The following is a 26,759-nucleotide window of genomic DNA, read 5'->3' as shown; positions in this document are numbered from 1 at the left end:
GGGGGTCTGCAGGGGGCTCCTGTGCTGCAGGGGGGCTCCTGTGCTGCAGCCTGGGATGAGGGGTCTGCAGGGGGCTCCTTTGCTGCAGGCTGGGATGAGGGGTCTGCAGGGGGCTCCTGTGCTGTAGGGCTGTCTCCGGTGCTGCGGGGGGCTCTGGCGACATTTTGTGAAAGACCAGAGCCCCCCGGCAGTTCTTCCATGCGTTCCAGTATGACTAATTCCGGGAAAATGGCCGCCGGAATCTCGAGAGATGAGATCTCAGCGCTGAAATCTCATCTCCCGAGATTCCGGCGGCCATTTTCCCGGAGTCAGTCATACTGGAACTAACTCCGGGAAAATGGCCGCCGGAATCTCGAGAGATGAGATCTCAGCGCTGAAATCTCATCTCCCGAGATTCCGGCGGCCATTTTCCCGGAATTAGTCATACTGGAACGCATGGAAGAACTGCCGGGGGGCTCTGGTCTTTCACAAAATGTCGCCAGAGCCCCCCGCAGCACCGGAGCCTTCAGCATCACCCGGGGCAGCAGCGGACAACCCCGGCAGTGGCGGCGGACGACAGCGGCGGCAGGCGGTAGCGGCGGCGGACACCCCCTCCTCCCAGCCTGTAATGGTAAGCGGTATATCCGCTTTGTTAGACGCACCCACATTTCCCCCCAAATTTGGGGGAAATAAAGTGCGTCTTACAAAGCGGAAAATACGGTACTTACTGAATTTTGATTCAGGAGTTTATTAATCAACAGGAGCTAAGTTAAACACACTGACTTCACGCCTGCATCTCACCATCCGTATGCAAACCATGATATTCAGACTGTCACGGGTCTTCTGAATATGTAGATTAGGAATTTGCTTATTCAGGAGACTCGTGGCTAACCTGGGATTTGCGGTCTATACCTGGGCCATGAAATTTAGGGATGATTACAGGTGTAGTTGTGACAGCACCAGGTGGCACAAAGCAGGAAGACGTCGGGCTCTCCGGCAGCCAGGTGGAGCTACTTGTACACTTCTGAGCGGAGTAAGTTGCTCACTTTATATTTGCAAAGTGACATTAGTAGATACAGAGGCATGTAAAAGTATGGGCACCCTTGGTCAAGATTACTGTCGTTGTGAACAGTTAAGCAAGTTGAAGATGTAATGATCTCTAAAAGGCCTAAAAATCAGGATGGCACAATTACTTTGCATTTTAGGCAAAAAATATCTATTTTACACTTTAACAATTACAAAAAGGAAAATGTCCCACGCAAAAGTTTGGACACACTTGAAGATTTGTGTTCTCATATAAGTTGACCAATGTTTCAGACCTTAATTAGCCTGTTAGGGTTATGGTTTGTTCAGCATAATCGTTAGGAAAGGCCAGGTGATGAAAATTTCCCAGATTTATAAAAATCCAGCCTGCTCCAACGATGGGCCAATAAACAGCAGCCATGGAATCTTCTAAGCAGCTGCCTAGCACTCTGAAAATGAAAATGATGTAGACCCACAAAGCAGAAGCCTATAAGAAGATAGCAAAGCATTTTCAAGTTGCCCTTTCCTCAGTTCGAAATGTAATTAAGAAATAGCAGTTACCAGCAACAGTGGAGCTCAAGATAAAGGCTGGAAGACCAAGAAAAATTTCAGTGATAGCTGCTCGCATGATTGCTAGAGAGGCAAATTAGAACCCCCGTTTGACTGCAAAAGACCTCCAGCCAATGGCATGGGGAACAGTTCACGGCTAGAGGGGAGAATTGATTCAAGGAAATTTCAACAAGTTCTTGATGCAAACATAACATCATCTGTAAAAATGCTTAAAGGGAATCTGTCAACCCCAAAATCGTATATGAGCTGGGCCACCGGCATCAGGGGCTTATCTACAGCATTCTGTAATGGAACCAAAAACACATGGGCTACTTGCACAGTGAACAAGTCTGTAGTTCACACCACCAAGAAATTTTTTTTGTGTCTTTAAGCATTCTGTAATGCTGTAGATACACCCCCGATGTAACCTGAAAGATGAGAAATAAAGGTTATATAATACTCACCCAGGGGCGGTCCCGCTGCGGTCCGGGTCTGATGGGCGTCGGTCTGGACCAGCACCTCCTATCTTCATACGATGAAGTCCTCTTCTTGTCTTGACTCGGCTCCGGCACAGGCATACTTTTGTCTGCCCTGTTGCCTGTGCTGGAGCCGCGGCAAGAAGAGGACGTCAGGGTATGAAGACAGGAGGCGCTGGACTGGACCGCGACGCCCATCGGACCCGGACCGCAGCGGGACCGCCCCTGGGTGAGTATAATATAATCATTATTTCTCATCTTTCAGTTTACATCGGGGGCTTATCCACAGCATTACAGAATGCTGTAGATAAGCCCGATGCCGGTGGCTGCAGCTGACATACAATTTGGGGGGTGACAGATTCCCTTTAAATTGAATAGAGGATGGCTTCACAAATGGATAACGATCCTAAACACAGGTCAAAATCCACAATAGACTACCTCAAAATGTGCAAAGCTGAAGGTTTTATGATGGTTCTCACAGTCGCCTGATCTGAACATCATTGAAAATCTGCGGCTAGACCTCAAAATAGCACAGCATGTAAGACAACTCAGGAATCTCACAGAACTGGAAGAATTCTCCAAGGAAGAATGGATGAAATTCCCAATTGACAGACTCTTTAGCTGGCAACAAAAAGTATTTATAAGCTGTGATACTTTCAAAAGAGAGTACTATTAAGTACTAACCATGCAGGGTTCCCAAACTATTACATCAGCCCATTTTCCTTTTTATAATTTTTAAAATGCACACAATGACATTATTAATTTTTTTTTGCCTAAAATACAAAGCAAATATGTCACCTTTAACTTTCGCCGTTTCACAGATTATTTCACCTTCTACTTGCATAGTTGTTTACCATAACAGTAATTTTGACCAGGGGTGCCCAAACTATTACATGCCACTGTAAGGCTAAAGCATTTGGAGTAATGGGGGTAGTAACTAAAAAGGAAAGCAGTCATCACATTCATGTTGCATGAACCATGGGGTTCAGACACTGGCTTTGCTAAATTCAGCCAGGTGTGTTTCATCACGGTAAATTGATAGGTCGTTCAACTGAAGAGACATAGGAAAAGACCCATCAGTCAACTGGAGCAGGGCAGGGAGAAGTCTGCCTGAGAACTTGCTTCAGACTAGTCAGCTGACACACAGTCCTCAGCTGACCTATGTGCCCACATAGGTAAAGACCCATCAGTCATCTGGAGCAGGGCAGGGAGAAGTCTGCCTGAGAACTTGCTTCAGACTAGTCAGCTGACACACAGTCCTCAGCTGACCTATGTGCCCACATAGGGAAAGACCCATCAGTCATCTGGAGCAGGGCAGGGAGAAGTCTGCCTGAGAAGTTGCTTCAGACTAGTCAGCTGACACACAGTCCTCAGCTGACCAATGTGCACACATAGGGAGAGACATGTCAGTCAACTGGAGCAGGGCAGGGAGAAGTCTGCCTGAGAACTTGCTTCAGACTAGTCAGCTGACACACAGTCCTCAGCTGACCTATGTGCACACATACGGAGAGACCCATCAGTCATCTGGAGCAGGGCAGGGAGAAGTCTGCCTGAGAAGTTGCTTCAGAATAGTCAGCTGACCAATGTGCACATATAGGGAGAGACCTGTCAGTCAACTGGAGCAGGGCAGGGAGAAGTCTGCCTGAGAACTTGCTTCAGACTAGTCAGCTGACACACAGTGCTCAGCTGACCTATGTGCCCACATAGGGAAAGACCCATTAATCATCTGGAGCAGGGCAGGGAGAAGTCTGCCTGAGAAGTTGCTTCAGACTAGTCAGCTGACACACAGTCCTCAGCTGACCTATGTGCACACATACGGAGAGACCCATCAGTCATCTGGAGCAGGGCAGGGAAAAGTCTGCCTGAGAACTTGCAACAGACTAGTCAGCTGACACACTGTCCTCAGCTGACCTATGTGCACACATACGGAGAGACCCATCAGTCATCTGGAGCAGGGCAGGGAGAAGTCTGCCTGAGAACTTGCTTCAGACTAGTCAGCTGACACATATAGCGCCCGGCTGACCTATGTGCACACATAGGGAGAGACCTATCAGTCAACTGGTGCGAGGCGAGGACATCTGTTCCTTTGTCTGTATTTAGGCACAGATCTGTCATTACACTGGAGAAGCCATTTCAGGAAGATTAGTTGGTATCCATAAATTTTACCTAACATAATAGGATTGTGGATTTATTTGGCGGATAATATGCTCTAGCAAACAATCTGTCAAACAAATTTAAAAAAATGAACTGGTCCAAAATCTTCTAACTCCACATTTATACCAAGAATGGCATTAAAATAAGAGATGAATGGAGTAGCTGAGTCCGAAGACTCCCATCAGGAAGATGATGCATCAAGTGGCAAAGCCCCTTGTACATTTGGCATGCGCCAATTCACTGGTACTATGGGCAACGTTTGTCCTGGGCATTGTTCCTTGATTTGGAGAAGTTTCTACGGTAGAGCTATTTGTCTCTCTTCTTAAGGTCCTTGTCGTTTTTGAAAATGGGCCAGAATGACTGCTTATTTCTGAGCTATCACTGTCGTGAAAACTAAAGAACTCAACATCAATCACCATGTGATATTACACCTTCTTCACTGCCAGAACATAAAAGGGCATACGCCGCCTTTACTGTATAAAACTGAAGTGCAATTTTATTAGGGTTTTTTTTTTAATACATGATACACTCTACAGTAATCGTTATAATCTAGTAGAAAATAAGATCTTTCAAATTATGCATATAGTGTATATATATATATATATATATATGTATATGTATATATATATATATATATATATATGTATATATAATTGTATATACTGTAGTATTTGTGTGTACAGTAGTACAAAAATTAACAAATTGATTAACATAAATAATTAACAATTTCGAAGAACCCTATTTACGGTATTTTAATTTTAACATCTCCACCTCAAAGCCTGTTTTCACCTTCCTGACCAGGCCAGATTTTTCAATTCTGACCAGTGTAACTTTATGAGATTATAACTTGCTTCAATGAATCCCACTGATTCGGAGATTGTTTTGTCATGACATATTATACTTCATGATAGTGGTAAAAAAAATTCTATATGACTTACATTTATTTATGAACATGTCGGAAATGTGGCGAAAATTTGGAAAATTTTGCCATTATCAAAGTTTTAATTTTGATGCCCTTTAATCAGATAGTTATGCCACAAAATTGTTAATGAACAACATTTCCTACATGTCAACTTTAAATCAGCACAGTTTTTTAAATAAAAATTTTTGCTAGGAAGTTATAAGGGGGGGTTAAAAGTTGACTAGTGATCTCATTTTTCCAACAAAATTTACAAAACCATTTTTTAAAGGGACCACCTCACATTTCAAGTGATTGAGGGTTCTGTATGACAAAAGTTTATTAACCCTTCAAGTGCTTCATAGGAATTGATGGAATGTGGAAGAAAATAATAAACATTTAACTTTTTTCACAAAAGTCTTACTTTAAACCCTTTTTTTTTTTTTTTTTTTTTTTAATATCGGAAGTTGAACAGGAAAAAGGGGACCACAAAATTTTGTGTTCAATTTCTCCTGTGGACATCGACACCCCATAAGTGTGGGAAAACCACTGTTTGGCCACACTGCAGAGCTCAGATTTTTTTTAATGTAAAATTTGCTGGAATAATTAGCGGACGCCATATCACGTTTGCAGAGCCCCTGATGTGCCTAAACAGTGGAAACTCCCCACAAGTGACCCCATTTTTGGAAATTAGACCCCTCAAGGAACTTGTCTAGATCTGTGTTGAGCACCATAAATCACCAGCTGCTCCACAGAAGTTTATAACTTTGAGCCATGAAAATACAAAAAAAAAAATAATAATAATAATGTTTTTCTTTTCATGTTCTGTCAAAGAGCAGCCTTTTCGCAAAATGCAGCACTTCATTTCAGCGTTTTTCAACCATTGGAAGGAGTTCTGCACCAGGATCCATATACCGTACTTGCAGGTATGTGGGAGTCCTGATGTCTGCAAGGTCGCCAACAACAGACAAACATCGGCGCTGCACGAAGCCCAGCAAGTGTCTGGCGTTTATTTACAGTTGCCGATCGTGAAGGGGTTAATTGAAAAACTTGGAACTTTGCTGGAACTTGGATAATATCAAATGATGAACACTTAACATTGAAACTTGCTAGGGTCATCAGGGGCGTGAAGAAAGCATTTGATCACTAATGGCCAAACCTAAAAGTAAAGCTGAACGCCAATTTACTTTGAAAACTATTATTGAATAAGTCTTCAACAAATATCTTCATTCAGAATAATCGCTTGGTTTAATAAGCAATAAAAGGTAACTTTCCATGAATGCTAACCTGAATGGAAATCAGGACACATAAATCCGCTAACATGACGCCATTTACACTTTGGGCTGTGACTGAATGTACTTAAAAACTGACAAGAAACTGCAGGTGTTAAGTAACAACGTTACCATATGCAAAGGAAAAAAACACCATGGAGCAACTGTAGGTTTCTTTGATATAGTTTCATCTTTTTTGTATGAACAGCACAGAACAAATACGATTTAAAATGTTCGCTTTCTGTGCGAAAATCAAATTTTCCATCAGAAAGCCTTAAGTATTTGAAGTGGAATCACCCTATGGAAAATGCTGCTGTATAGAGGACTGTCAGGCTTTTTAAGCCAGTGACAATTAATTCGGCTGTTCTCCTTGAGATAAGTGGATACCCTGCGTGATCCCTCTATTCCTCATAGCTTTAAAGCAAGACATGGCACCAGAAAGCCATACTCACAAATAGCCGGCAAGTTGAAAGCTTTTCAGCCTCATTCAAATAATCAGAACTCCATTTTGTTCCATTTGGTTTGGAGGGCAGGTTCGGATGTTGAAAACCTCACCTGCATCAATTTTAATTAAATTGCTTACCTCTCCTGAAAGTGTGTGCTCGTCTATGTGTTCATTTTCACTTCTGTACTCTATCATTCTGAGGTTTAAGCCACCAGCAGAGAGCAGAAATGTATTAGTGCATATGAATGCCATGGAAACGGATGGCTTAACAAAATCATTCACCGATGCATTAATGGAGAAAAGCCATTTTTTGAGTAAGGGTAGTGGTTAGGAAAATGATCTATTTAATCCTTATCATACTATAAGATTTAACAAAGTTGTGAAAGTTTGATACAATATCTGGTATATATGTATGCAGTATATTGAAATCTGCCATGCAAAAAGCAACTGACCAATAGCAAGGTACACTGAATAAACAACAAACATTTTTAAAATAGTGAAAATGAAGAAAATAATTTTATACTAAATTGCAAAAGCCATGCAACACCGATGTATAGCAAATACTACCAATTACCATTTCAGCCACAAAAATAAAATAATAATCAGACACGCAATATGAATTGGAGAATGAACGTTTATTGACACAAGGCCAACATGTTTCTACCTTGTCTTGAGGTCTTCAGCAGGCTCTATAAAAACATCCTTACCTCAGAGCTCTATTACAGTTACTTTTTCATACAGCAAGATAGATCCATCTACTACATAATTGTCTAAGGGTCACTTTCGTCTTTGTCTGTCTGTAACGGAAATCCCAAGTCATTTATTGGTCGCGGCAAAACAGCCACGACCAATCAGCGACGGGCACAGTCCGGCAGCAAAATGGCCGCTCCTTACTCCCCGCAGTCAGTGCCCGCTCCATACTCCTCTCCAGTCAGCGCTCACACAGGGTTAATGGCAGCGCTAACAGACCGTGTTATGCCGCGGTGTAACGCACTCCGTTAACGCCCCTATTAACCCTGTGTGACCAACTTTTTTACTATTGATGCTGCCTATGCAGCATCAACAGTAAAAAGATCTAATGTTAAAAATAATAAAAATATAAAAATTAGTTATATACTCACCGTCTGTCGGCCCCTCGGACACAGAACAGGCCTTTATCGCTCCTCGCGATGTGCCGGTGACAGCTCCATGCATTGCGATCTCGCGAGATGATGACGTAGCGGTCTCACGAGACCGCCACGTCGTCATCTCGCGAGACCGTAATGCACTCCTGGGACCAGAGCGCGCGAGGAGCATTGGTAAACGCTTCGCCTGGATCCGGGGGCCGACGGAGGGTGCGTATATAACAATTTTTTATTTTATTTTATTTTTTTTACAGGGATATGGTGCCCACATTGCTATATACTACGTGGGCTGTGCAATACACTACGTGGGCTGTGCTATACACTACGTGGGCTGTTAGATACGACGTGGGCTGTGCAATATACTCCGTGGGCTGTGCAATATACTCCGTGGGCTGTGCAACATACTCCGTGGGCTGTGCAATATACTCCGTGGGCTGTGCAATATACTCCGTGGGCTGTGCAATATACTCCGTGGGCTGTGCAATATACTCCGTGGGCTGTGCAATATACTCCGTGGGCTGTGCAATATACTCCGTGGGCTGTGCAATATACTCCGTGGGCTGTGCAATATACTCCGTGGGCTGTGCAATATACTCCGTGGGCTGTGCAATATACTCCGTGGGCTGTGCAATATACTCCGTGGGCTGTGCAATATACTCCGTGGGCTGTGCAATATACTCCGTGGGCTGTGCAATATACTCCGTGGGCTGTGCAATATACTCCGTGGGCTGTGCAATATACTCCGTGGGCTGTGCTATTTACTACGTGGGCTGTTATATACTACGTGGCTGTGCTATATACTACGTGGCCAGCCGCGAACAATCAGCGCCGGGCACAGTCCGGCTGCGAATTGGCGCGGGTTTTGAACCACGCTTCGCTAATTGGTCGCGGCCGGCAGAATCCTGTGTATTCAATGTATTATTCCAAAATCTTCATAAATAAACTACATACATATTCGAGAATACCATCTAGTATATATATATATATATATATATATATATATATATATATATATATATATATATATATATATATATATATATAATTGTCAAAGGTCCACTTCCGTCTGTCATGGAAATCCCGCGTCGCTGATTGGTCGCGCCCAGCAGGCACAGTCCGGCCACAAATTGGCCCCTCCATACTCCCCTCCACTCAGCGCCCACATAGCGTTTTAGCAGTCTGTTAACGCTGCCAATAACACTAAGTGTGACCAACTTTTTACTATTGATGCTGCCTATGCAGCATCAATAGTAAAAACATACAGGTCCTTCTCAAAAAATTAGCATATAGTGTTAAATTTCATTATTTACCATAATGTAATGATTACAATTAAACTTTCATATATTATAGATTCATTATCCACCAACTGAAATTTGTCAGGTCTTTTATTGTTTTAATACTGATGATTTTGGCATACAACTCCTGATAACCCAAAAAACCTGTCTCAATAAATTAGCATATTTCACCCATCCAATCAAATAAAAGTGTTTTTTAATAACAAACAAAAAAACCAACAAATAATAATGTTCAGTTATGCACTCAATACTTGGTCGGGAATCCTTTGGCAGAAATGACTGCTTCAATGCGGCGTGGCATGGAGGCAATCAGCCTGTGACACTGCTGAGATGTTATGGAGGCCCAGGATGCTTCAATAGCGGCCTTAAGCTCATCCAGAGTGTTGGGTCTTGCGTCTCTCAACTTTCTCTTCACAATATCCCACAGATTCTCTATGGGGTTCAGGTCAGGAGAGTTCCTGATAGCTAGCTGCATTGACCCTGCCCTTGATGAAACACAGTGGACCAACACCAGCAGCTGACATGGCACCCCACACCATCACTGACTGTGGGTACTTGACACTGGACTTCAGGCATTTTGGCATTTCCTTCTCCCCAGTCTTCCTCCAGACTCTGGCACCTTGATTTCCGAATGACATGCAAAATTTGCTTTCATCAGAAAAAAGTATTTGGGACCACTTAGCAACAGTCCAGTGCTGCTTCTCTGTAGCCCAGGTCAGGCGCCTCTGCCGCTGTTTATGGTTCAAAAGTGGCTTTACCTGGGGAATGCGGCACCTGTAGCCCATTTCCTGCACACGCCTGTGCACGGTGGCTCTGGATGTTTCCACACCAGACTCAGTCCACTGCTTCCTCAGGTTCCCCAAGGTCTGGAATCGGTCCTTCTCCACAATCTTCCTCAGGGTCCGGTCTCCTCTTCTCGTTGTACAGCGTTTTCTGCCACATTGTTTCCTTCCAACAGACTTACCATTGAGGTGCCTTGATACAGCACTCTGGGAACAGCCTATTTGTTGAGAAATTTCTTTCTGGGTCTTACCCTCTTGCTTGAGGGTGTCAATGATGGCCTTCTTGACATCTGTCAGGTCGCTAGTCTTACCCATGATGGGGGTTTTGAGTAATGAACCAGGCAGGGAGTTTATAAAAGCCTCAGGTATCTTTTGCATGTGTTTAGAGTTAATTAGTTGATTCAGAAGATTAGGGTAATAGGTCGTTTAGAGAACCTTTTCTTGATATGCTAATTTATTGAGACAGGTTTTTTGGGTTATCAGGAGTTGTATGCCAAAATCATCAGTATTAAAACAATAAAAGACCTGACAAATTTCAGTTGGTGGATAATGAATCTATAATATATGAAAGTTTAATTGTAATCATTACATTATGGTAAATAATGAAATTTAACACTATATGCTAATTTTTTGAGAAGGACCTGTATAATGTTAAAAATAATAAATTAAAAATCATTATATTCTCACCTTCCGTGGCAGCCTATCCGCTCCTCGCAATGCTCCGGGCCCAATAATCCATTGCGGCAATGACCCCAGATGACATAGCGGTCTCGCGAGACCACTACATCATCACGGGTTATTGCCACAAGGCATTACTGGGAACAGAGCATCGCTAAAGGCCTGGGCTGGATCCGGGGGCCACCGGAAGGTGAGTATATAACTATTTTATTTTAATTGTTTTTTTTTTTTTTTTTAACAGGGATATGGTGCCAACATTGCTATATACTACGTGGGCTGTGTTATATACTACGTGGGCTGTGTTATATACTACGTGGGCTGTGTTATATACTACGTGGACTGTGCTATATACTACGTGTGCTGTGCTATAAACTACATGGGCACTGCTATATACTGCATGGGCAGTGCTATATACTACGTGGCTCTGCAATATACTATGTGGCTGTGCTATATACCACGTGTGTTATGATACGGTCACCTTGGAGCCGCATGGAACTTTCTCTGGAGTTGGTGTAAACTATACTGACCGCAAATCCTGAACTTAACACCGCACCTAGAAGTAGCCGTGGGGTGTGCCTAACAAATCCTAGACACCTCAACACAGCCGGAGGACTAAATACCCCTATAGATGGAAATCGGAATTCTACCTTGCCTCAGAGCAGAACCCCAAAGGATAGGCAGCCCCCCACAAATATTGACTGTGAGTAGTAGAGGAAAAGACACACGCAGGCAGGAAACAGGATTTAGCAAAAGAGGCCACTCTAGCTAAAATAGGAAAGGATAGGACAGAATACTAAGCGGTCAGTATTAAAATCCTTCCAAAAATATCCACAGCAGAAAATACAAAAAACTCCACCATTTAACTAAAGATGTGGAGCGTACATCTGCAACTCCAGAGAATCCAACAAGACTGAGAAAACAATGACAGTTTAAGCTGGACAAGAGAAAACAAATGAATAGCACAGAATTATTAAGCACACAGCATGTGTGCCACAGAAACAAAAACCAGACACTTATCTTTGCTGAATTGGCAGCAAGGCAGGAGGAACCAGACAAAGATCCAAAACCTCCAAGAACCATGGACAACTGGCAAGGACTAATGAATCCTGCACACCTAAATACCCCAGTCAGAACTGCAATCAGCAGAAACACCTGACCAGGACTGCAACTCAGGGACAACTGCATTACCACCCACAACCACTGGAGGGAACCCAAAAGCAGAATTCACAACACACGTGGCTGTGTTATATACCGCGTGCCTGTGCAATATACTACGTGGCTGTGTTCTATAATGCGTGGGCTGTGCTATATAATGCGTGGGCTGTGCTATATACTGTGTGGGCTGTGCTATATACTGCGTGGGCTGTGCTATATACAACATGTCTGTGCTATATACTACGTGGCTGTGCAATATACTACTTGGCTGTGCTATATACTACTGGGCTGTGCTATATACTACGTGGCTGTGCTATATACTGCGTGGCTGTGCTATATACTACGTGGCTGTGCTATATACTACGTGGCTGTGCTATATACTACGTGGCTGTGCTATATATTACGTGGCTGTGCTATATATTACGTGGCTGTGCTATATACTACGTGGCAGTGCTATATACTACGTGGCTGTGCTATATACTACGCGGCTGTGCTATATACTACGTGGTTGTGCTATATACTAAGTGGGTTGTGTTATATGCTACGTGGGCTGTGACACTTTTGCCTGGGGCCCTCAAAAACCTGGGGCTGGCCTTGGCTTCACTGATTGGTCGCGCCCGACCGGCCAAATCCTGTGTATCCATTGCATTATTCTGAAATCTTCATAAATAAACTACATACATGTTCTAGAATACCCGATGCGTTAGAATCGGGCCACCATCTAGTAAAAATAATAATTATTGAAACACCCCTTTGATTTTTTTTCCTAGCGGTCACAATTTTAACAACTGTTTCATGGAGAACAACAGAAATACAGCGACTGCTTTGAGGATATATAAATGAACAAGAGCCTTTCATATATCCAGAATTAGAGGTACGGTAAAGCCTGTAGTGATTTTACACTATTCTATACTTGACATGACTTCACTTAAATATCTTTATACTAAGATATAATCCCTAACCTCATTTAGGTTAGAATAATCAGATTTTTAATATTATTCACGACTACCGAATGCAAATATAAAAGTACCGTAATCAACAATTGTAGAACACTATCACGGAGGCTTGTCTTACTCCAAATGCTTTTTTATCCAACTTAAAATAAGCACATAAGCAATTTCAACCTAAATAACAGTCACCTGTGCTGGTCCTAGGCAGGCGCTGATTAATTTTGTCTGATATTAGGCAAGCATACTTTTATGCCTTGATCGAGACCAGATCATGCACAGGCGAGACTGTGTGAAAGATTAAAGTTTAAATATGTTTGCCAAACTTAATTCAGGTCATTACTTCTGATGCACACAACCACCGCTCAGAAATCCAATTTTGTTTCTTATCCTACCAGTGTCAACTGCACTTCCCAAACTGACCTTGGTTACAGATTTACAATATAGCTTCTGAGACAAATTTCCCGGACAAAGCATTTAAAGTGAAATATGTTCCCTAATGCGCCGGTAATATACAGGCTGGTCAAAGGGGAATAACACAGCAAAACAAAAAACATAGAACTCAAAATAAAGCTGGTTCTAGCAGGGGCTAAATACACATCAAAAGAACAGAGAAACTTTCTATACTTTTTATTTCAACCTTTGAAGATGGCTATATCCCACACGAACACAATGAGTCTTTATTGTCTTGGAAAAAAGAATGTTCAAAGACAACAATAGAAAGCAGGCCAAAAATGTAGGTGCCTGCTCTAAGTTGGCTACTTGATTCCTGAAATTTTACTAGTCGTTACTAATTCCACCCAGATTTAATGTGGCTGGCCACTTTCTCTGCATGAGAATCTGCCTCCAGAGATTGTTATAAATAAAAGGGGAGTTACCAGTGTGAGACAAGTAACTAACACAGAATTGATGAGCTGACATCTGTCTCATAGTGGCATGTTAGCAGCTGCAGGTCTCACAGCTCTGCTGTATTGCAACAATAATTCAACCCTGTCTGCCTGCGAGACAGAAGATGAGAGGAACCTGCAGATGTGTCAGGTATAATCACACACAGCTCTGCAGTAAGCGGTCATTACGTGTCACATTGGCAACACCTTGCAGATATCAAGGTGTCATTTTATTTAGCTTCTTATGATGTACATACCCATATAGACGGCTTGTGAGGGTTGATCCTACAGACAGTGATTCCCTGCAACCACTGCAGGACTTGCCTGCCTTGTCTCTACTTGATGACATGCTCTGCACCTCCATTCCCCTCCATAGGAATATAATATACTGTTAAACACTAGAACTCACTGTGATGGCAATATAGAAGAAATAGCTCATAAGTGGAGAAAGAAGCAAAATTCTCTGATAATATTACAGTTTTAGGCTGGTTTCACACTTGCATTTTAAAACGCAGCGTTTTAAACGCAAATGCATTTGGTGCAAAAACGCGTTTAAACGCGTTTAAACGCAGCGTTTTTTTTAAGCGCATGCGTTTTTGCATTTAAACGCGTTTTTCCCTGCGTTTGCGTTTTTGAAACGCATGATGAGAAGTGTGTGACAGCTGCCAATCATCAAAATCAACTAGAAAACCCACTATAAACATAAATACTTAGGGTTAGGGTTAGGATCCCTAGTAACCCTAGGGATCCTAACCCTAACCCAAACCCTAACCCTAGGGATCCTAACCCTAACCCAAACCCTAACCCTAGGGATCCTAACCCTAACACAAACCCTAACCCTAGGGATCCTAACCCAAACCCTAACCCTAACGGTTAGAGTTTGTGTTAGAGTTTGTGTTAGAGTTTGTGTTAGAGTTTGTGTTAGAGTTTGTGTTAGAGTTTGTGTTAGAGTTTGTGTTAGAGTTTGTGTTAGAGTTTGTGTTAGAGTTTGTGTTAGAGTTTGTGTTAGAGTTTGTGTTAGAGTTTGTGTTAGAGTTTGTGTTAGAGTTTGTGTTAGAGTTTGTGTTAGAGTTTGTGTTAGAGTTTGTGTTAGAGTTTGTGTTTTAGGGTTAGGGTTTGTGTTAGAGTTTGTGTTAGAGTTTGTGTTAGAGTTTGTGTTAGAGTTTGTGTTAGAGTTTGTGTTAGAGTTTGTGTTAGAGTTTGTGTTAGAGTTTGTGTTAGAGTTTGTGTTAGAGTTTGTGTTAGAGTTTGTGTTAGAGTTTGTGTTAGAGTTTGTGTTAGAGTTTGTGTTAGAGTTTGTGTTAGAGTTTGTGTTAGAGTTTGTGTTAGAGTTTGTGTTAGAGTTTGTGTTAGAGTTTGTGTTAGAGTTTGTGTTAGAGTTTGTGTTAGAGTTTGTGTTAGAGTTTGTGTTAGAGTTTGTGTTAGAGTTTGTGTTAGAGTTTGTGTTAGAGTTTGTGTTAGAGTTTGTGTTAGAGTTTGTGTTAGAGTTTGTGTTAGAGTTTGTGTTAGAGTTTGTGTTAGAGTTTGTGTTAGAGTTTGTGTTAGAGTTTGTGTTAGAGTTTGTGTTAGAGTTTGTGTTAGAGTTTGTGTTAGAGTTTGTGTTAGAGTTTGTGTTAGAGTTTGTGTTAGAGTTTGTGTTAGAGTTTGTGTTAGAGTTTGTGTTAGAGTTTGTGTTAGAGTTTGTGTTAGAGTTTGTGTTAGAGTTTGTGTTAGAGTTTGTGTTAGAGTTTGTGTTTTAGGGTTAGGGTTTGTGTTAGGGTTTGTGTTAGAGTTTGTGTTAGAGTTTGTGTTAGAGTTTGTGTTAGAGTTTGTGTTAGAGTTTGTGTTAGAGTTTGTGTTAGAGTTTGTGTTAGAGTTTGTGTTAGAGTTTGTGTTAGAGTTTGTGTTAGAGTTTGTGTTAGAGTTTGTGTTAGAGTTTGTGTTAGAGTTTGTGTTAGAGTTTGTGTTAGAGTTTGTGTTAGAGTTTGTGTTAGAGTTTGTGTTAGAGTTTGTGTTAGAGTTTGTGTTAGAGTTTGTGTTAGAGTTTGTGTTAGAGTTTGTGTTAGAGTTTGTGTTAGAGTTTGTGTTAGAGTTTGTGTTAGAGTTTGTGTTAGAGTTTGTGTTTTAGGGTTAGGGTTTGTGTTAGAGTTTGTGTTAGGGTTAGGATCCCTAGGGTTAGGGCTAGGGTTTGTGTTAGGATCCCTAGGGTTAGGGTTTGGGTTAGAGTTTGTGTTACAGTTTGTGTTAAAGTTTGTGTTTTAGGGTTAGGGTTAGGTTTGGGGGATGGCTTATAAGTGTGTATTCTTGTGTTTTTCTATAAAAACGCATGCGTTTTTAAACGCATGCAAACGCATGTGCTTAAAAACGCATGCGTTTACATAGACATCAATGGGGTTTTTTACCGCAAAAAAATGCATGCGTTTTTTTCGCGGCAAAAAAACGCCGCTAAACGCCGCTAAAATTACTACATGTTGCATTTCTGCAACAAAACACATGCAGTGAAAAAACGCATGCGTTGCAAAAACGCGTCAAAACGCATGCAAAAAAACGCATGCGTTTTAATGTGAAGTATAAGGGGAAAAAACGCATGCTTTTTTTTGAGTTTTTTACCGCAAAAACGCAAAAAAAAAAACGAAAATGTGAAACCACCCTTATATATTGATTTCGCTACTGACGTGTGCAAAGTGTTTTGAAATAAGCATGATCATTAAAATGCTTCTAGAAACACTATGCAACAGTACTCTGCAAACATTATGTACCTATTCTTACACAAGACAAAATGTGGGGTACTTTGCGCACATTTGGAAGAAAGTACGTTAGCTCATCTGGCACCAACCGATGTGTCCCTATTCTACAGACACACCATTCTCTCAGCCAAGGAGTCAAATGCACTATTCCCACTCAGACTTAATAAAGCACCCCGACAATTTTTCCTATTCATTTTTTTGGGCCCATTTTGCCTGAAAAAAACAAGCTGCCTAATAATTCTGCACACCTTGATAAAGTTTTTGCATCTATAGACCTCACCCTCCCTCATTACACAAATACATCAGCTGATTTGCTTCACCCAATAAGTATTCAAGATAATACAGGAACAAGCTGAAATGATATGGTCAACATTCTACTTATATTCTTTATTTCTACTTATATTGGACTTGGTTATACACTTATGTTCTAAGTAGTTATATTAACATTATGTTCTGTGAAGCTTCTTGTCGGATCTATAGAGCCTTGAAATTAAGGGCACTATAAAATAAATATTTTGCAGTGCAGAATCCCTGCCGCAAATCCGGAACATGTTTACAGCCTTTTTATTCTCCCTTATACATATGGCTGTGCTCACAAGTAAATATTTTTTGTGCCTCACAGTTAAAGAAAAAAATCCGGTGTTGCCATACACTAAAGTATATTTAAGAAACCATAGTAAATCCAAATACCAAAACATAATGTAAGGACAAAATTGCAGAAAGAGATACTAAATAAAGGTTTATCCATGCGTCACATACTATGCTAATTATAACATATCTATAAATCATGCAAGAAATCTGCACAGACAGGCACGCCACATGAAAATGACACAGGTGTGCAAAACATTAATGCCAAAAAGAGGCGATAATTTACACCAACTGCCCGAACAGCATATGGTAAGCCTTTCAGGGGCTGGGACTTGAATTGGCACTTACTAAAGGAAAAATTTATTTAAATTAAAAAAAAAAAAAAAAAATTTGAGCCAAGGATTATAAATAACACTGGCTCTGTCGACAAATACTCCAGTTATTATTTTGAGTGGTAAAAACAACATGCAAGCATTTAGTGCCAGCATTGCAGAGAAGTCCTACATTAATCAGTTGTAAGACGTCCACAGACACAATAGACATAGAAATGTGTCCGCTCATGTGAACTCTTTAAAAAAATAGATCCTGTAATGTGTCAGAAAGATTGAGTAAGTTAACCTGTTGGGTATTTGTTCTTATAAAAAAAAAAAGATCTAAAATACTGTAATGATGTAAAAAGAAGGATAACATTACACAGTGAGACCTTCCCAGGAGGCCACCACTTCTCAAGAAAAGAGTATGCATTAACCCCTTCTACAGCTCTCTAAAATTATGGCCTGCCAAATAGTGGCAACACAGAGGATCATGCAGTCACAGAGCATAAAGAAAAACGTATCCATATAGTTTGCTCTTATTGGTCCTGAAAAACACGATCATCAGAAGAACTGTCAACTGACAGAGCGCTTTCTAGACCAACAAGCTGTTTATACCTGGAAGTTTTTAAACCAAACTCTAAAAAAAAAAAAAAAAAAATTAAGTACTGTACTATGTGCATGAAAAAATGCTGAATACCTTTATGAAAAGATACACCAAAATCTAATGATATAGAAAAAAATGAAAAATGAATATCAGCTTAACCCCTTAATGACAGCCAATACGCCTTTTAACTGACCTGACATATAAGATAATAGCCTCCCCATACAGGTGACAATCCAGCATCTGTCAGTTGTGCACTATAGCTGACAATTTTCTGCATCAGCCACGCAGCGATTCTGCACCCATAGAAATGCATTGATCCGCTTACTTCCCGCATGGGGCTGTGCCCACCATGCGGGAAGTAAGCGGATAATGTGCAGGTTATACCAGGGGTGGAGGAGAGGAGACTCTCCTCCAGGCCCCGGGAACTATATTTGTGGTAAAAAAAAAAAAAAAAAAAAATTAAAATAAAAAATAATGTTATACTCACCTCTCAGCGCTGCACGCGGCCGTCCGGTCTGGGTTGCTGTGCGAGCAAGGCCTGCGGTGACGTCGCGGTCACATGACCGTGACGTCACGAAGGTCCTTCTCGCACAGCATCTTTGGAACTGGACCGCCGCCTGCAGCACCGAGGAGATCGGGACGTCAGAGGGTGAGTATATCATTATTTTTTTATTTTTAACATTACTATTGATGCTGCATATTGCTGCATATGCAGCATCAATAGTAGGGGTAAAATCCCGCAGCGGAACCCGCAGGACAAAACGTGATAAATCTGCAGGGATAACCGCAGCGGGTTTGCCCTGCAGATTTATCAAATCCGCTGCGGGAGAACCCGCAGGGACCCGACGCAACATGTGAACATGGCCTAAGTGTTTGCAACGTCCAAATCAGTTTAACCCATTAGATGCTGCTGTAAATAGTGACTACATCATTATATATGGCTAACAGAGTGTGGGGGCTTCCTCTTTATCCCAATTGGTGCACTTAGATCATGATTGTGTGGTCCTGATGTTTGCCATGGCAATTCATGACCAAATAGCGGCCTTAGAGTCTGATGGTTGGAGTAATCAATTCAGAAGTTAGAGGCATTTAGGTGGTAAAAAGACACATTTTCATTTCTGTCATACCACTTTGCATTAATTCCTGTAAAGCACCTGAAGGGTTAATAAACTACCTGACAAAAGTTTTCGATATGTCAGGGGGTGCGGTTTTTAAAATGGTATCACGTTTGGGGGTTTCTCAATATATGAGACCCCTAAAGTCACTTCAAACATGGATAAGTCCCTAAAAAAAAAAAAATTTTGTAAAGTTCCTTGAAAAAATTTAAAATTGCTGCTCCATTTTTAAACCTCCTAAAATGCTAAAAAAAATAAAATAACATTTTACAAATTGTGCTGATGTAAAGCCGACATGTGGGAAATGTTATTTATTAATGGTTTGCTGTGGTATGACCATCTGGATTAAAGGGATAATCATTCAAATTTTGAAAATTGCTAATTTTTTTACATTTTTCTAAAATTTGTGATATTTTTTATAAATAAACACAAAGCATATTGACCTAAATTTACCATTATCATAAAGTATAATGTGTCACGAAAAAACAGTCTCAAAATCACTGGGATTTGTTGAAGCATTGCAGAGTTATTAAAGGGAACCTGTCACCCCGTTTTTGAAAGATGAGATATAAATAGTGTGAAATAGGGGCAGAGCTGGGCTTTACATTAGTGTCCTTTTGGTGCCTTTATTCCCCCGGGATGCTGCTGAAATACCTTTGTGAAGTGTCCGTTTTGTCCTGTCAGTCAAGTTGGTCAGGTCGAATGGGCGTTGTAAAATAGCGGTTCCTCCCCCTGATTCTCGGCTTGTCTTTCGTAAACGCGATCTGTGAATAGCACAGATCGCGCTTTTTCTTAGCGCCTGCGCAGTGAATTTGCCTCCGGCGCCTGCGCATTATGTTTTGCCCATCTGTGGGCAAAGCATAATTGACATCATTGCGCATGCGCGGGCCTTCACTTTAGCCGGGGTGCCCCGGAAGTTGTCATATCGGCAAAGTGTTATTCTGGATGCCGTATCTCATCCCACACTGCGAGCGTAAGGCAGGCGAGCGATCTTGGCACAAAACTTACGCTCGCAGTGTGGGATGAGATACGGCATCCAGAATAACACTTTGCCGATATGACAACTTCCGGGGCACCCCGGCTAAAGTGAAGGCCCGCGCATGCGCAATGATGTCAATTATGCTTTGCCCACAGATTGCCGGAGGCAAATTCACTGCGCAAGCGCTAAACATAACGCCAACGGCGGAACTAAACTTCGCAGGGAATTGCATGAGGTGGGGGAGGAACCGCTATTTTACAACGCCCATTCGACCTGACCAACTTGACTGACAGGACAAAACGGACACTTCACAAAGGTATTTCAGCAGCATCCCGGGGGAATAAAGGCACCAAAAGGACACTAATGTAAAGCCCAGCTCTGCCCCTATTTCACACTATTTATATCTCATCTTTCAAAAACGGGGTGACAGGTTCCCTTTAACACAAAGTGACACTGGTCAAATTTTTACAAATTGGCTCCGTGACTAAAGGGTTAAGTAGCAGAGGAAAAATGGCAAAAAAAAGCATAGTCACTAAAGCCCAAAACACAGAAGGTCTTGAGGTCTCAGAAGATGCTAAACCGGCTTTTTTCTCAAAACTAGGGAGAAAGGCAGCATCATACAAGAGTCCTTTATGTTACATATGCTACCTGCTGACAAATGTAACACTTTTTCAATTATTTCCCCCCTTGGGTAAAATACAATACATGGATAATAATTTCCATTTTATTAACTTGAAGTTTTTGCTACGAATCCATAAATCATTTAAGAAGTAAATTTTCAACGCCCTGGAGTGGCCCTCCATAATTTAGTCATCTTACCCCAATAATACTGAGGCCTTTTAAGTAGTCTTGTCTTGGTTGAGCTTGAGGTACGCATCCAGCCAGGACAACCTTTTTATTCTCATCTTGGGCTTTTCTGAAACATAAAATTAATAGGTTTAGAATTTTAGAAAGTAAACTATCAATCTGGAGTCAGTGTCATCATGAATATACAGCAATATATACTGCACACATACATATACACTACATACATACACTGCACACATACAGTGGGTACGGAAAGTATTCAGATCCCTTTAATTTTCTAACTCTTTCATTGCAGTCATTTGGTAAATGCAAAAACGTTCATTTTTTTCTCATTAATGTATACTCTGCACCCCATCTTGACTAAAAAAAACAGAAATGTAGAATTTTTTGCAAATTTAATAAAAAAGACAAACTGAAATATCACATGGTCATAAGTATTCAGATCCTTTGCTCAGACACTCATATTTAAGTCACATGCTGTCCATTTCCTTGTGATCCTCTTTGAGATGGTTCTACACCTTCATTGGAGGCCAACTGATAGGACTTGATTTGGAAAGGCTCACACCTGTCTATATAAGACCTCACAGCTCACAGTGCATGTCAGACTAAATGAGAATCATCAGGTCAAAGGAACTGGCCAAGGAGCTCAGAGGCAAAATTGTGGCAAGGTACAGATCTGGCCAAGGTTACAACAGAATTTCTGCAGTACTCAAGGCTCCTAAGAGCACAGTGGCCTCCATAATCCTTAAATGGAAGAAGTTTGGGACCACTAGAAATCTTTTTACGCCTGGTCGTCCCTCGAAACTGAGCAATCATGGGAGAAGAGCCTTGGTGAGAGAGGTGAAAGAAGAACCCCAAGATCATTGTGGCTGAGCTCCAGATATGCAGTGGGGAGATAGGAGAAAGTTCCACAAAGTCAACTATTACTGCAGCCCTCCACCAATCAGGCCTTTATGGCAGAGTGGCCGGACGGAAGCCTCTCCTCAGTGCAAGACATATGAAAGGCTGCATAGAGTTTGCTAAAAAAAAAAAAAAAACACACACGAAGGACTCCCAGACTACGAGAAATAAGATTCTCTGGTCTGATGAGACGAAGACTGAGCTTTTTTGGTGATAATTCTAAGCAGTATGTGTGGAGACAACCAGGCACTGCTCATCACCTGCCCAATACAATCCCATCAGTGAAATATGGTGGTGACAGCAGCATGCTATGGGGGTGTTTCTCAGCTGCAGGGACAGGACAACTGGTTGTCATTGAATGAAACATGAATGCGGCCAAGTACAGAGATATCCTGAATGAAAACCTCTTCCAGAGTGCTCTGGAACTCAGACTTGGCCAAAGGTTCACCTTCCAACAAGACAATAACCCTAAGCACAGAGCTAAAATAACAAAGGAGTGGCTTCAGAACAACTCAGTGACCATTCTTGAGTGGCCCAGCCAGAGCCCTGGCCTAAACCCAATTGGAGAGACCTGAAAATGGCTGTCCACAAACGTTCACCATCCAACCTGATGGAACTGGAGAGAATCTGCAAGGAAGAATGGCAGAAGATCCCCAAATCCAGGTGTGAAAAACTTGCTGAATCATTCTCAAGAAGACTCATGGCTGTACTAGCTCAAAAGGGTGCTTCTACTCAATACTGAGCAAAAGGTCTGAATATTATGACCATATATTTCAGCTTTTCTTTTTTAATAAATTTGGAAAAATTACTACACTTCTGTTGTTTTTTTTTAGTCAAGATGAGGTGCAGAGTGTACATTAATGAGAATTTTTTTTTTACTTTTTTGAATTTACCAAATGGCTACAATGAAACAAAGAATTTAAAGGGGCATGAATACTTTCTGTATCCACTGTACATATACACTACATACACTGCAAACATTCAAATAGCGTTCTTAAGCAAACTTCACACATACATATAGACAATACACACCAATATATTGCATTCAAAATTATTATGTGAATTGAAGTGTCAAAGATATACCGTATATACTCAAGTATAAGCCGAGACCCCTAACTTTGCCACAAAAAACTGGGAAAACTTAATGACTCGAGTATAAGCCTAGGGTGGAAAATGCAGCAGCTAACGGTAAATGTCAAAAATAAAAATAAATCCCAATAAAAGTAAAATTAATTGAGACATCAGTAGGTTAAGTGTTTTTGAATATCTATATTGAATCAGGAGCCCCATATAATGCTCCATACAGTTCATGATGGGCCCCATAAGATGCTCCATATTAAAAAAAAAAAAAAATGCCCCATATAACACTGCACAAAGGTTAATAAGGGCCCCATAAGATGTTCCATAGAGATAATTGCCCCATATAATGCTGCACAAATGTTGATTATGGCCCCATAAGATGTTCCATAGACATATTTTCCCCATACAATGCTGCACAAATGTTGATTATGGCCCCATAAGATGCTCCATAGAGATATTTGCCCCATATGCTGTTGCTGCGATTAAAAAAAAAATTACATACTCACCTCTCGACGCTCAGGCCCCCAGCACTTGCAATATTCACCTGCCCTAGGTCCACCGCCGAGCGCCGCTGTGTTTTCTGGCTCTCTGCACTGACGTTCAGGAAGAGGGCACGGTCAGCGCACTAACCACGTCATTGTGCCATTTGGCCTGAGTGTCACAGCAAAGGTCGTGGAATGAGGACAGGTGAATATCGCGCAATGCTGCCCACCCTCCCCATTATACTCACCTGCTCCCAGAGTGGCCCCTGGCAGCTTCTCTGATGGTCTTCTCCGACACTGGAAGCTTCTTCTAGCGTTGAGCGGTCACCGGTACTGCTCATTACAGTAATGAATATGCAGCTCCACCCCTATGGGAGTGGAGTCGCGTCCATATTCATTACTGCAATGAGCGGTACCATGTGACCGCTAAGCGCTGGAAGAAGCAGTCAGCGGCTGGAGACCATCAGAGATGCAGAGACGCGCCAGGAGCAGGTGAGTATGTCACAGCCGCCGCTCCCCCTCCCCCTCTGACTCCCTGGGACAATGACTCGAGTATAAGCAGAGAGGGGCACTTTCAGCCTAAAACAATGGGCTGAAAATTTCAGCTTATACTCGAGTACATACGGTAATTTTGTTGCTTTTCAATTAAACCCATGGATAGTATGGTGTCTCAGGGCTCTTTGGATCATTGAAATCAAAGTTTGCCTGGTGAGTCCAATTAAAAGAAAACTACTTAAGAAGGAAGTTCTATATTATTAAGCAGGAGACAGGTTTCAATCAATATGGGAAAGAAAAAGGATCTCTCTACTGTTGAAAAGCGTTAAATGGTGCAATGCCTTGGACAAAGTATGAATAAATTTGGTATGTCACGAAAAGGTAAGCGTGATTATCGTACGGCGAGGAGATTTGTGGCTGACAGAGCATGGACAGGATTGTGCAGATAGAGGCTTAATGAGGAAGGTTTCTGCCATTCAAATATATCAGATTAATAAAGCAGCGGCTAAAATACAATTACAAAGCAGCAAATAGGTATTTGAAGCTGCTCGTGCCTCTGAAATCCTGCGATCCTAAAGGTGCATGATCCTCCAGAGGCTTGCGTTTGTGCATAAACCTACTATTTGGCCACAAGTAGAAGTGAGCGAATTTGATTGGGTCTCTGATTATTTGGCAAGCTATAGCGCTTACCAAATAAGCTGCAGAGGGAACCCAGATACATGGAGCACGCCGGCTGATCAGCTGTTCGTCTCCGCAGCTGCATGTGTCGTGGCTGTGTGATAGTCACAACACATGTATGGAGAACCCAACACAGATGGATGGAGTAGTGGATGGCCACGATGTCGCAACAAGGCTGTGACGTCAGCAAGGATTTGGCAGAGCCATGTTTTGGGCCCGAAGAGTTGGTTAGCCTCTTAGGGTCCCTGATGGTGTGAAAATGACTTCAGCAAGGTACATAGAGTTTGACTGACTGACCACTTTCTTCCATTAAACAAAAAGAAAAACTGTGCCATCGGTGGCAAAATCATCTCATGCATGATAATTATGCCATGCATGATGAGATGTATTTATTTAGTGTGCATGGGGGCATTTATCTTGTTTGGGAGCTTTATCAGTTAACTTTATCAAAAGAGCATTAGAAATCTAATACTAGTATATAGACACAGAAAGAAGTTGTAGTAATAACCATAATAACGCTAACTGAACAAAGGATAAAGACAAGCCATATCCGAAAGGCAAGCCATAAATGATATCTCACTTGATAGACTTATAAAACATCATACCAGCCACGCTCTGAGTTTGTTGTCAATGCTCTAAGGTTCAATAAGAAACAGGCAGAAGTGTACAATTCACACCCGTCTATAAAACGAACTCTCCAAGCCCAGACTGTCTATACTGCCCAGGTGTGGATAAAAGAACACGGCCATAGAGTCTACATAGACGACAACAGCAGCACAAACTTCTGCAAAACCGTTCACGGATGGCGTCAAGAATCTGAACTACTGACGCCCAATGCCATGCCTAGGAGAAGTGTGTCTCGCCAGTCATTAAACCCAATTTATCAACTACCATTCGGCTGAACAATATCGGTTTGGTTAAGGACAATGTTTCCAACTAAAAAACTATTGATAGGGGAAAGCATTTTATGGTTTTTTTCTAGTCTAATTAGTTCAACTTTTTATATGGCGCTCTTCATACAGACAATTTTTGCGCGCAGACCAATAGTCTGCATATAAAAAAGGGAGACAGAAATATGCTAAAACTAGCCCTTTGAAGATAGACAGCGTATCATCTGCATTGGACCGATTATTGGGTGGCAGCCGAGTAGCCCCTCTTAGACCTCCGCTTCTTATAGGACACACAGGCCGATGACCTGGAACCCTGTGAACACCCTTTGGGATGAATTGGAAAATTACCTGCCCGATATGGTTCTGTATTCTATCAACATCTGATCTCACATCCATGGGTGATGATATAAAGCACATATAAATGAGATGTTCCCATAACCACATATACATTTAGGAGGGAATTTATGAAATGGTTTTATCGTATATGCCATATACGTGCTAAAATGTGTGACTACACCTCGTGCCGCTATTCAAAAGGCAAAAGTGGCAGAGGAGTAGGTGGCATAGGGGGATCTGTGCTCAATAGCTTACTATAATACCAACAGCTACATTTAAAGTTTATTAGCTAACTCTGTGGCTATACAGATATCCACCAGAAAACCAATGTAGTCGATTTAATAACAATTTGCTGTAAATAACACCTCCATGTACCTGCACCTGTAAGCCTCACACCACATTAGAGCTGCTTGTAATTGTAAACCTGTACTGCCAACGTGAGGGTGAGCCTGTTACAACATCGCCATCCGGTGGACACAAATGGAATGAAACTGCTCTTTGCCAAAAGCTTCAGTTCTCCACAATCATATCACTTGAGTTCACTTTAGGCCACTGTTAAAATTTATTATGCATTAAAGTACTCCATAAAAGCCACTATGTCCAGTTTTATTAAAGGAAACAAAACAAAAACATGGATTGTAGCCAGAACTAAGGGAACTTTAAGCACTGCTCAAATTATTGCAGTTCATGTCTGGGGTCTGTTTCCAGAACTGATCAACTATCTAAATCATCACAGAAAAAAGGACAAGTTGTACGGACCAAGAACCATCATGCTTCGCTAGGATGTTCAGAATTGTGGTTACACCATAATCACTGTGTTGTATATTATGCGATGTTTATGCCATGAAAAGAGAGTTTATAAAGCAAAGCCTTATTAATGACCATATAAAAGTCTGGTATAGAACAGATAAACACAACACAAATACTCAAAGTGCCACCTGCTGGAGGAGATGACAAATTCAGAAAATATCAGGCTCTAGTCACACCCTTCGGCCATTTTTTATACTTTTTTATATACTTGTATGTGTAGTGGTCTCCTTGGGGCACTCTACCTCGCTTTGTATTTAATATCTTTGTTGATCATGTATTGAAATACAAACAT

The 26,759-nt window shown here is 41.5% G+C and overlaps 1 protein-coding gene across 1 annotated transcript in view; it reads right to left on the bottom strand.

Annotated features, from left to right (window-relative positions):
- CDKAL1 (CDK5 regulatory subunit associated protein 1 like 1) overlaps nucleotides 1–26,759 on the bottom strand; it is a 1,139,765-nt gene that overhangs the window by 854,479 nt on the left and 258,527 nt on the right. The window contains exon 6 of the mRNA XM_069730862.1: nucleotides 20,809–20,905. Within this exon, the coding sequence (XP_069586963.1) occupies nucleotides 20,809–20,905 (97 nt within the window). The remainder of the gene's footprint in view (nucleotides 1–20,808; nucleotides 20,906–26,759) is intronic.

This window comes from Ranitomeya imitator, chromosome 6 (assembly GCF_032444005.1).
Source record: "Ranitomeya imitator isolate aRanImi1 chromosome 6, aRanImi1.pri, whole genome shotgun sequence".
NCBI classification, from domain to species: domain Eukaryota; kingdom Metazoa; phylum Chordata; class Amphibia; order Anura; family Dendrobatidae; genus Ranitomeya; species Ranitomeya imitator.
The sequence above is the reverse complement of the archived record's forward strand: the minus strand, read 5'-3'. Positions and strand labels throughout refer to the sequence as shown.